The following is a 12,003-nucleotide window of genomic DNA, read 5'->3' on the forward strand; positions in this document are numbered from 1 at the left end:
AAAGGAATTTTTCCGTACTTCAGATCTTAATTAGGGAGTACCCAACACCCCCACGACGAGCAGGTCTAAACAAAATCTGGATGTAAACAATGAACAGCACAGATCCATTCAGCGCGTTTTGGATGCCCTGGGGTACCACAGCTCCAATCCTATTCACTTCAATAGGAGCCGAGCTGCAGTACCCTGAGCCGCCACTACACATAGGAGGGATCTGTGCTGTTCGGCTCCATTCACTATACCCATCTTCCCAATTACAGCTGATCGGTGAGGGTGCCGGATCCTGAAGCCCCAGCAATCTAATATTAATGAGCTATTGGATAAATAGGTCATCAAAAAAACGCTTAAATATAAACTCTATTGTATCTTAAAAGGTAAAAAGAAAAAAAAGAAAAGAAAAAAACTGCTATCTATATAACAGCTTGCATCAATGACATAGGCAACTATCTCCATAGAGTTTATTGTCAAAGGCACAAAAAAATAACACTGAAAAAATAAAATAAAAAAAAGTTCTGCTGATTTAAGTCCAGTTAAGGCTGCTTTCACACCTCCGTTTTTTGCAATGCGGCACAATCCGGCACTTTGCAGGAAAAACGCAACCGGTTTTTTTTTGCTGCAGATTGCGTTTTTCCTGCATAGACTTTAATTAGTGCCGCATGGGCTTAAGTTCCGTCCGTTTTTTGCCGCATGCGGCAGATTTAGCCGATGCGGCGGACGGATGGAACGTTGCCTGGCACGTTTTTTTGTGCGGCAAAAAAAAACGCATCGCGCCGCATCCACCCGATGCGGCGCTTTTCCCAATGCATCCCTATGGTTGCCGGATGCGGCAAAAAACGCATCCGGCCGCCGCATGCGGTTTTTGCCACTGCGCATGCTCAGTAGCATGCCGCAAGCGGCAAAAACCGGACGGGCCGCATTTAAAAAACTTATGCAAAGGATGCGGTGTTTTCGCCGCATCCGTTGCATAGGTTTCACAGCCGGATTGAGCCGCACGGCTCAAACCGGATGTGTGAAAGCAGCCTAAATACGCTCTTCTTCAAGTGCCCTTATATTGAATGGGCGCAGGAGCTGAAGGCTCCCACGGCTGCCACCATGGTAAAGCCCGGCCTTCATAGGAAAAAGTCATTTTTCTGTATATTCTGCAATAGTACAAAACAAGTGAACAAACTGTGGCAGGAACAAGGCCTCAACCAAGGACTAAGGCCCTGTGCGCACACTATTTTTACCCGCAGTTTTGCTGCAGAAATTTCTTGAGAAATGTTTAATCTTTCTGCAGACATTTCCCAGCAAAACCTATGGGAAAAAAAAATAGCTGTGCACACACGGCGTTTTTTTCTCAAGAAAATTCTTTCTGCAGAATTTCTTGAGAAAATGTGCATGTCACTTCTTTTCCGCAGGTAGCTGCGGTATTTCACTCCATTCACTGTAATGTAATCGCGAAATACCGCGGGTATACCTCAGGTAGCAAATGATGTGCAGTATACCCTCGGTATAGCCACGATTTACCTGCGGTATTGTTCATTGCTGCCTGCGGTTTGCAGGGAAGTGATGTCATTATACCAGGAAAAGGAAGCGGAGCAGAGTAAACACACACATCACACTCTCTGGACACCGCACAGAAGCGCTTCCGTGCGACCTCCAGGTGCCCGTGCAGTCTGTGTCCCGCTCCAGCTCCGCGGCTGCCCACCCTGCAGTGTCAGTGTCTGCCCGCAGTATCAGCAGCTTCTCACACTGCAGCGCAGGCAGCCGCGAGGATGACGAGCGCTGACTTCAGTTGGTTAGATGAGATCATTACCTGTGACGATCTCCTGCCGTCAGCGGTGTCACTGCCTTCTATGCCCGCCGCGTTCTCACGTCACGCCTCGCAGGCGGCCCAAGACTGTCACTGACGGTGACGTCAGAGGCTCTCGCGATACTGCTGAGAACGCGGCGGACATAGAAGGAAGTGACAGCGCTGACGTCAGCAGTGCAGGAGATCATCACAGCAGGTAATGTACCTCGCTATCCTCCTGACAGGAGCGCTCGTCATCCCTGGCAGTGACCTGGGCTGACCTATTGATGTTAGCTCAGGTCACTGCATTACTCTCCCAGCCAATGGGGAACATTCTGTTCTTCATTGACTGGGACAGTGACTATGGTATGGATCCTCGTGGGACCCCCTTATTGGATTACCTGTATTTGATTGTTCTTTTCAATAAATTGGTGAAAGAAGGAATGTTTTTTCAAATAAAACTTTTTTTGTTGTCTATTTTTTATTTCTTACTGACAGGGTTGGTGATGTCTGGTATCTGATAGACGCTTGACATCACTAACCCCAGGGCTTGATGCCAGGTGACATTACACATCTGGCATCAACCCCATATATTACCTCGTTTGCCACCGCACCAGGGCAATGAGATGAGTTGGGGCAAAGCACCAGGATAGGCACATCTAATGGAAGCGCCACTTCTGGGGCGGCTGCGGCCTGCCATTTTTAGGCTGGGTGTGTCCAATAACAGTGGACCTCCCTAGTCTGAGAATAACAGACCACAGCTGTCCGCTTTACCTTGGCTGGTGATCTAATTTGGGGGGGACCCCACGTTTTTTGTTTTAAATGTATTTATTGTAAAATAACAGCGTGGGGTGCCCTGTTTTGGATTACCAGCCAAGGTGAAGCTGCCAGCTGTGGTCTGCAGGCTGCAGCCATCTGCTTTACCCTAGCTGGTTACAAAAGATGGGAGGGGACCTCACGTCGCTTTTTTTTTTTTTTTTTTTTTGGCTAAATAAAAGGCTAAGCACCCTTTAGTGCCACATGAAAGTCACTAAAGGGTGCCAGCTTAGAATATGCAGGGGGGTGGGACATTATATAGGTCTTTTTCATCCATTATCGATCTATCTATTCATCTTTCCCTCTATCCATTATCTGTCTATTATCTATATTATTTATTGCAGTTACAACATAAAAAAAGCGCAGGGACCAACCTGCGGAAAAACCGCGGCAAAATCACATGCATTTTTCCCACGGTTTTTTACCGCAGGTGCGGTAATCTTCAAATCCCAGAGGTTTCTCAAGAAATTTTCTTAAGAAAAATCACTTTTCTAGTGCGCACATAGCCTAAGACAGTAAAAAATAAATGTTTAATAAACAAATTGTATTAATATTTACATGATCCCTTTTCTTCAATTTAAAGATAAAAATAAACATATTTGTCCTTAAAAGTCCAATCAAAATATTAACGTTAACCCTTACGGTAAAGATACAAACAAAAAATGAAATGCCACATTTCCATGTTTTTTAGTTGCCACACCTCCCTAAAAAAAATAAAAATAAATATGCAATAACAATTAATAAAAAAAATAACAAAAAACAAAAACATGGCATGTATTTCATTATAGTATGAATATACACATTGGCTTGCCCTGGAAAACACAAGCAAAAATAAATTCGAAAAAAAAGTTACTGGTCTCAAAATGGTGCCAAACCATTTTTTTGTAATTTTTTTTTTATTTATTTTTAAGTACTTGCAGAAAAAAAAAAAACAAAAAAAAAACATAAAAGTTTGTTACCACGATGATAATACAGACAAGTTAAAAAGGCCATTTTTACTACTCATTAGACACAGTCAAAAGCAAAAAAAAAACAAAAAAAAACCACAATGGCAGAATTGCGTTTTCGCTACCATTTCACCGCTCTTTGATTTTTCATGTTTTTCAGCAAGTTATCTGGTATAGTGAATGGTGTCAGAGTTACAGTTTGTCCTGCAAAAAAAATGAGCTATTTAGACCAAAAAAAAGTGCCCTTTGAAGGAGGGGAGGAAAAAAAAAAAAAAAAAAAAAAAAAAAAGTGCAAAAAATAAAGTTGGCTGTGGGGTGTATAGGTTAGGATTAATAAGGGCTCCTGACTTGCAGTGGAATGATACGAGCACGCTAAGGCTATGTGCGCACTAGAAAACGGACTTTTATTAAGAAAAATCTGCACCCTCTGGCCGAATACCGCACCCGGTTTTGACCCTGCGGGTTTTTACCATTATCTATGGCACAAACCGCAGGGAACTGCAGAAAAGAAGTGCACATTAATTCCGCAGCGGAAATTCTGCGGGTATAAAAAAAAACAGTGTGCGCCCAGCATTTTTTTTTTACCCATAGCTTTTGCTGGGAAATGTATGATTGCAGAAATGTTAGACATTTTCTGCGGCAAATCCGCAGCGTGCGCACAGGGCCTTATACTGATGTGTGTGGACATGCTGTGCAGAGAGCCTCAGTGCACGGACATGTGGTCATCATCCTGATCATGCTGGGAGTTGTAGTTCAACAAGCTGGAGCTACCGGTGATTGACACATATGGGGAGATATGATATAATAATCATTGCAATGTGACCCCCGACAACATAAAGCAGGTATTCTACCGCCACACTGTACCACGTACCTTAACCTTCACCAGCCGTTTAACCGTTTTAATCTTTGCCTCGCAGAAGGCGCCCCGGTATTTAGCACTGACGTCGGTCCCCACTGTTAGGTAGGCAGGCTCATCCGCTGCCTGAAAGTACAAAGCAGATTGCACACATTAGCTTCCCTTACATTTTTTATTTTTATTATTTGGGTGTGAATTTTGCGGTGGATTTTTTCCCCTTCTAGCTCCATGACCGGTCTCCAGCCCTGAGCCGTGTACGGTACGGTGCTTTTACTCTGCTCAGGCAGGGGATGGCGGTGGAAGAAACTGTCATTATAATATGAAATGAGTCACTACCGAGCGGCGGCGGACATCCTATATCACTAAGCTGCCAGTAACCAGTGTCGAACAATGATGTCTGACGTCATCAGGCGGTCGTTCGGCCACATTCAACCATTGCAAATTGAGCTCCATTAAGATGGAAAACATGAAAGCAACACTGAACCGATGCACATGTAACAAGCGCTGCAGGAAAATCTGCACCAAATATGCAACATGTGAACTACGCCTTAATGAGCAACGTGGCCCAGCAGAGATCAGAGGGCGGGCGGTGCGGTCAGTCCCTCCTCCTGTCACTGTCGACTGCACTTTCATTCCTGTTGATTTTGGGGTTTGCTGCTGACAATCAATGATCGCTCTCCAACGTTAAAAATCGGGGACAACCGCATGCTTCAGAAGCTCGGCTGCTCCTGCTGAAATATGCGGGTTCAGCAGTCAAGGGGTTGTCTCCTAGTAAAAAAGTTTGGACTATAGAAAAAAACAAAAATCGAAAAAAAACCTGAATATTTCTCAGACAAGGCTCGGCTGCTGCCCTGGCTTCTGTTTGTCTGCAGCGCTCATCACATCGCTGCAGCCAAGTAGTGAATTCAATAACTGCGCTCAATCTACACAGGCAGAGCTGCCAAACTCACTATTGTCACTGTGGACAATAACAGACGACAAGAGCAGCGGTGGAGACAGTAACTGGACCTGGGGAGGGCGAGTGATCATTTTTGTTTTTTTTGTAAAACTACAGCACCTTATGGCTTGAACTTTTCTGAAAGGGGATAACCCCTAATGTGTTTTGTGGCCTTAGACAAGTAATGTGTGGGTTTAGGGGTCTGGAGGCAGATTGCGGGATCCACTCACAAGTCTTCGAAAAATGCGTCACGGTATGTGGACATGTCCACCTCTAAGGCCAGTGAGCATCACCTCTCAGACTGGGGCCACTGTGGCCCCGGATAGCAGTGTCTGCAGGGCCCAACGTTAGATCTCATCCCAGACCCTACAAATCATCTGCAAAGCGCAGAACAGTGAGCGAGCAAAGACGGCAATGTGGGGACAATGGTGGACGTAACTGTCATACCAAGCACACAAAATACTCATCACTAGTGATGAGCGGGCACTACCATGCTCAGTACTCGTAACCAGCAGCTAGATGCTTGGAAGGGCGCTACTCGAGTACAGAGTATAACAGAAGGCAATGGGGGAGTCTAGCATTTTTTCATTTTATGAGTACTGAGCACCCGAGCATGGTAGTGCTCACTCATCACTAGTTACAAGTACTGAGCACCCGAGCATGGTAGTGCCCGCTCATCACTAGTTACAAGTACTGAGCACCCGAGCATGGTAGTGCCCGCTCATCACTAGTTACAAGTACTGAGCACCCGAGCATGGTAGTGCCCGCTCATCACTAGTTACAAGTACTGAGCACCCGAGCATGGTAGTGCCTGCTCATCACTAGTTATGAGTACTGAGCACCCGAGCATGGTAGTGCCCGCTCATCACTAGTTACAAGTACTGAGCACCCGAGCATGGTAGTGCCCGCTCATCACTAGTTACAAGTACTGAGCACCCGAGCATGGTAGTGCTCACTCATCACTAGTTACAAGTACCGAGCACCCGAGCATGGTAGTGCCCGCTCATCACTAGTTACAAGTACTGAGCACCCGAGCATGGTAGTGCTCACTCATCACTAGTTACAAGTACCGAGCACCCGAGCATGGTAGTGCCCGCTCATCACTAGTTAGGCTGCTTTCACACTACGTCTTTTTAACATGCGTCCTGAACGTTTTTTTGCTGCAAAAGCAGATCCTGCTTTTACAGCAAAAAACGCATGCAAACGCATGTGTTACTTTGCAGGATCCTGTCACTGGATGTTTAGGGGCGGGCATTGGAGTCATGGGAACTAAACGTGCCAGACTGGGAGCAGGCATCTGACAGCTGCAAGGCTCGTAACCAAGGTAAACATCGGGTATACTTGCTTGGATACCCGATATTTACTTTGGTTACAAGCGTCTGCAGCTGCTAGGAGCCGGGCTCCCTGCACACGTTACCAACGTAAACATCGGGTAACTAAGAGAAGTGGTTACCCGATGTTTACCTTGGTTACGAATGTCCGCAGCTCTCAGGTGGGGGAGAGGGAGGGGGAGAGACAGAGATAGAGGGGGAGAGAGACAGAGAGGTAGGAGAGAGAGACAGATCACGCGAGACTGGTTCTGGGCATGCTCAGTAGAGCAAGCAGGATCCTGCCTATCAGCAAGCCAGCGTTCACATGCGTTTGCGTGCTGTTTAGTCAGGATCCAGCAATTTGCAGAAGTTGGACGCAGCTCAAAAACGCTACAAGTAGCGTTCTTGAAAGATGTTAAAAAACTGCAAGTCGCTGGATCCTCACTATAACGCACCCAAACGCAGGTGAACGCATGTTAACGCGAGTCCATTGCAAATGCATTGAAATGAAAACGCATTTGAACTGGATCCATTTCTGCGTTAAAAAAAACGTTCAGGACGCATGATAAAAAGACGTAGTGTGAAAGCAGCCTTACAAGTACTGAGCACCCGAGCATGGTAGTGCTCACTGATCACTAGTTACAAGTACAGAGCACCTGAGCATGGTAGTGCCCGCTCATCACTAGTTACGAGTACAGAGCACCTGAGCATGGTAGTGTCCGCTCATCACTAGTTACGAGTACAGAGCACCCGAGCATGGTAGTGCCCGCTCATCACTAGTTACAAGTACAGAGCACCTGAGCATGGTAGTGCTCGCTCATCACTAGTTACGAGTACAGAGCACCTGAGCATGGTAGTGTCCGCTCATCACTAGTTACGAGTACCCAGCACCTGAGCATGGTAGTGCCCGCTCATCACTAGTTACGAGTACCCAGCACCTGAGCATGGTAGTGCCCGCTCATCACTAGTTACGAGTACTGAGCACCTGAGCATGGTAGTGCCCACTCATCACTAGTTACGAGTACTGAGCACCTGAGCATGGTAGTGCCCACTCTTCACTAGTTACAAGTACTGAGCACCTGAGCATGGTAGTGCTCACTCTTCACTAGTTACGAGTACAGAGCACCTGAGCATGGTAGTGCTCGCTCATCACTAGTTACGAGTACTGAGCACCTGAGCATGGTAGTGCTCGCTCATCACTAGTTACGAGTACAGAGCACCTGAGCATTCTTACCTTTTTGCAAAAATGTATATACTAAGTACCCTGTTTATTAAGCACTTGCAATTTATTTATTTATAGTCAGGGTATTTTTTCTACAATTTTCTCCTGGGTTTTTTTCTAGTCTTGAGGCTGCAATTCACATGCTTGTAATGTTGCATGTTTATTGAACATTTGTCACAGCTCAGTTTTTTTGGTGTTTTTTGTCTGTTATCTTGCTTTAATGCAAGTTGGGGAGCTTCTTACCTTTTTGCAAAAAGAAGGATTTTTGTGTACTCACCGTAAAATCTCTTTCTCTGAGTCTTCATTGGGGGACACAGGACCATGGGTTATGCTGCTGTCACTAGGAGGCTGACACTAAGTAGACATGAAAAGTTAGCTCCTCCCTAGCAGTATACACCCCGAGCCGGAGGCGGGCTCAGATCAGTTTGTGCAGAAGCAGTAGGAGGAGTACCCGAATCACCATACATAAAACAAAGTTATAACTAAATTAATGCAGCCATGCGAACAGGTGGTCTATGAACCTAAGACCCTGAAAATGGCAGGCAAATGCAATGAAAAACAACAACAACCAAGCAGGGTGGGTGCTGTGTCCCCCAATGAAGACTCAGAGAAAGAGATTTTACGGTGAGTACACAAAAATCCTTCTTTCTCTATCGTTTCATTGGGGGACACAGGACCATGGGACGTCCAAAAGCAGTCCCTGGGTGGGAATATCGAAGCACCGCCGCAGGGAGAATAAACAACGACCTCCCCCGGCGGGCATACATTACGACTGAATGTTGTCACCCTATTACAGGTGTGCAACTGCCGCCTGCAAAACCTTTCTCCCAAAAGCCGCATCTGCCGATGCTTGAGTGTGAACTTGGTAGAATCTGGTAAAGGTGTGCAGACTAGACCAGGTGGCGGCCTTGCAGACCTGATCGGCCGACGCCTGATGCCTAATCGCCCAAGAGGCTCCCACCGCTCGGGTAGAGTGAGCCCTTACCCCCCGAGGCGGAGACTTGTCCCGAATCCGATAGGCCTCAGATATGGCGGAACGGATCCATCTGGCAATTGTGGCCTTGGATGCCGCCTCACCCCTCTTGGGGCCCGAAGGAAGAACAAACAGACCATCCGACTTACGGAACGGCGCGGTCCTGGAGATGTAGATCCTAAGGGCGCGCACTAGGTCCAGGGTGTGCAGGGACCTCTCCAAGCTGTGGGAAGGTCCAGGACAAAAGGACGGAAGGACAATTTCTTCGTTTAGATGAAACGAGGAGACCACCTTCGGAAGGAAGGAGGGATCTGGCCGGAGAACCACTTTATCCTGGTGAAAAACCAGAAAGGGTGCACGACAAGAAAGAGCTGCCAGTTCTGACGTCCTTCGAATAGAAGTGACGGCAACGAGGAACACTACCTTCCAAGATAGGTGAGAAAGGGAAGAATCTCGCAGAGGCTCGAAGGGAGGACCCTGAAGGGACCCTAGGACTAGATTAAGGTCCCATGGTTCTAGAGGGCGACGATAAGGCGGGGCTAGGTGGGCAACTCCTTGGATGAAGGTCTTAACCTGCGGGCGAGAGGCTAGTGGCTTCTGAAAAAGAATTGTCAAAGCCGAAACCTGGCCTTTTAGTGTGGCTAGCGAGAGACCCGCATCTAGGCCGGACTGTAAGAATGCCAATAGCGAAGGAAGAGAGAAGGCGAGGGGAGAAGAAACTTTGTTCTCTTCGCACCACCTGAAGAAGACTTTCCACGTGCGGTAATAAATCTTTGAAGAAGAAGGTTTCCTGGCCTTAATCATTGTTTGTATCACTCTTGGAGCGAAACCAGCCTGAGCTAGAACCCAGGATTCAATGGCCAGGCCGTCAAACTTAGAACCCTTGAATTCTGATGGAAAAGGGGTCCCTGCTGAAGAAGATCGTGACGGTCTGGAAGACGCCAAGGGGTGTCTGCGAGGAGCTGAGTGAGTTCTGCGAACCATGCTCGCCTGGGCCAGTCCGGAGCCACTAGGATTACTGGTATTCCTTCCGCCTTGATCTTCTTGAGGACCCTCGGGATTAGAGGAAGTGGAGGGAAGATGTACGGGAGACTGAACTGGCCCCATGGCAGGGTGAGTGCGTCGACTCCTAACGCCAAGCTGTCGCGGCACCGTGCTACGAATTGCGGTACCTGACGGTTGAACCTGGAGGCCATTAGGTCTACATCTGGCACGCCCCATCTGCCGCAGATCTGGTTGAAGACTTCCTGATTGAGAGACCATTCGCCGGACGCGAGGCCTTCCCTGCTGAGGAAGTCCGCCGCCCAATTGTCCACGCCCGGGATGTGGACCGCTGAGATCAGAGAGTGATGACGCTCTGCCCAATGCAAAATCTTCCTGACTTCTCGCATCGCCCCGGCACTTCTTGTGCCTCCTTGGTGGTTGATGTACGCCACCGCCGTCGCATTGTCCGACTGGATCCTGATCGGGCAACCCTGAACTAGGTGCCGAAACTGCTGCAAGGCTAGCCGAATGGCCCTTATCTCCAGAATGTTGATCGGGAGAGAGCTCTCCCGCGGCGTCCAACGGCCCTGAGCTGTGTGATGGCGGAACACGGCTCCCCAGCCCTGGAGACTGGCATCGGTGGTCACTATTTTCCAGTGGAGCGGGAGGAATGACCTTCCTGATGTGAGATTGCGTTGATTGCTCCACCAGCTGAGTGAGTGGCGGGTCTCTGGCGAAAGAAGGATCCTGCGGTCCAGGGAAAAGGGAGATCTGTCCCATTCCTTCAGCAAGGCTAGTTGGAGGGGCCGGAGGTGGAACTGCGCAAAGGGAACGGCTTCCATTGCCGCTACCATACGCCCCAGGACTCGCATGCCGAACCTGATGGAAACTTGGCGCTGGCGCTGGAGAACGCGGATGCCTTGTTGCAGAGAGGAAATCTTTTCCTGTGTGAGGAAAACCCGACCTTGGGTGGTATCGAATACCATGCCTAAAAAGGTGATCCGCCGGCCCGGGGTCAGAAAGGACTTCTTTCGGTTGATCAGCCACCCTAACCGGGAGAGGGTGTCGATCGTGACCTGAACCCCCAGACGACAATCCTTGAACGACGAGCCTTTGATGAGCATATCGTCCAAGTACGGGATGACCATGACACCCCTGGAATGGAGGACGGACATGGCCGCCGCCATGATTTTCGTGAAGACCCTGGGAGCGGATGCGAGGCCGAAAGGAAGAGCCGTGAACTGGAAGTGATCCTCCGCTATCGCGAAGCGGAGGAACTGTTGGTGAGAGGTGGCTATAGGTATGTGAAGATAGGCGTCCCGAATATCCAGCGATGCCAGGAACTCGCCGATCTCCATGGACGCGATCACGGAGCGGAGTGACTCCATCCGAAACGGCCGCGACCTCACCGACCTGTTTAGCAGCTTTAGGTCGAGGACGGGGCGGGCGGACCCATCTTTCTTGGGGACCACGAAAATGTTGGAATAGAACCCTCTGAAACGTTCTGCGGGGGGAACTGGCACCACGACCCCGGCTTGGAGGAGGGAGTCTATGGCGTGAAAAAACGCACGCGCTCGTGCGGGAGCTTCGGGAGGACGGGAAAGGAAAAACCGATTCGGCGGCCTTGAGTCGAATTCGATTTTGTAGCCAGATGTGATGATCTCCCTGACCCAGGCATCCGCGGTCAGGGGGATCCACACATGCTGGAAGCGCAACAGACGTCCTCCCACTAGTCCGGCGCTGGAGCGCGCCGACCGCGAGTCACTTGGAGGAACGTCGGTGGTAACCGGAAGAGGATCTCGTGGGCTGGCGGGGGCGTGAACGCCAGGCGGGATTGGTCTTGAATGACGGGGTCTTCCTGTCTCTCGGAGGAGAGCGGCTTTTCCGCGGCTGGGGATTGGAGTTGAAGCTGCGAAAGGGGCGAAAACGAGCGGCGGGGCGCCGATTTAGGATGCGCTTGGGGCGCAATTGGGGGAGAGATGTACTCTTTCCCCCCGTTGCATCGGAGATCAACTTGTCCAGTCTCTCTCCAAAAAGACGTTCCCCTAGGAAAGGCAGAGAAGTCAGCGACTTCTTAGAGGCCGCGTCCGCGTTCCAGGAACGGAGCCAGAGTGCTCGGCGGATGGCCACGTTGTTGCTGGCGGCCTGGGCCGCGCAATTGGCAGATGCTAGGGCTGCGTTGAGCAGATA

General features: G+C 49.1%; 1 protein-coding gene across 5 annotated transcripts in view; it reads right to left on the reverse strand.

The window, feature by feature from the left end:
* ARID4A (AT-rich interaction domain 4A) overlaps positions 1-12,003 on the reverse strand; it is a 244,604-nt gene that overhangs the window by 227,563 nt on the left and 5,038 nt on the right. For all 5 annotated transcript variants that reach the window (XM_075329592.1, XM_075329593.1, XM_075329591.1 and 2 more), the window contains exon 3: positions 4,403-4,513. In XM_075329592.1, the coding sequence (XP_075185707.1) occupies positions 4,403-4,513 (111 nt within the window). The remainder of the gene's footprint in view (positions 1-4,402; positions 4,514-12,003) is intronic.

The sequence above is a fragment of the Anomaloglossus baeobatrachus genome, chromosome 12, assembly GCF_048569485.1.
Source record: "Anomaloglossus baeobatrachus isolate aAnoBae1 chromosome 12, aAnoBae1.hap1, whole genome shotgun sequence".
Lineage (NCBI taxonomy): Eukaryota > Metazoa > Chordata > Amphibia > Anura > Aromobatidae > Anomaloglossus > Anomaloglossus baeobatrachus.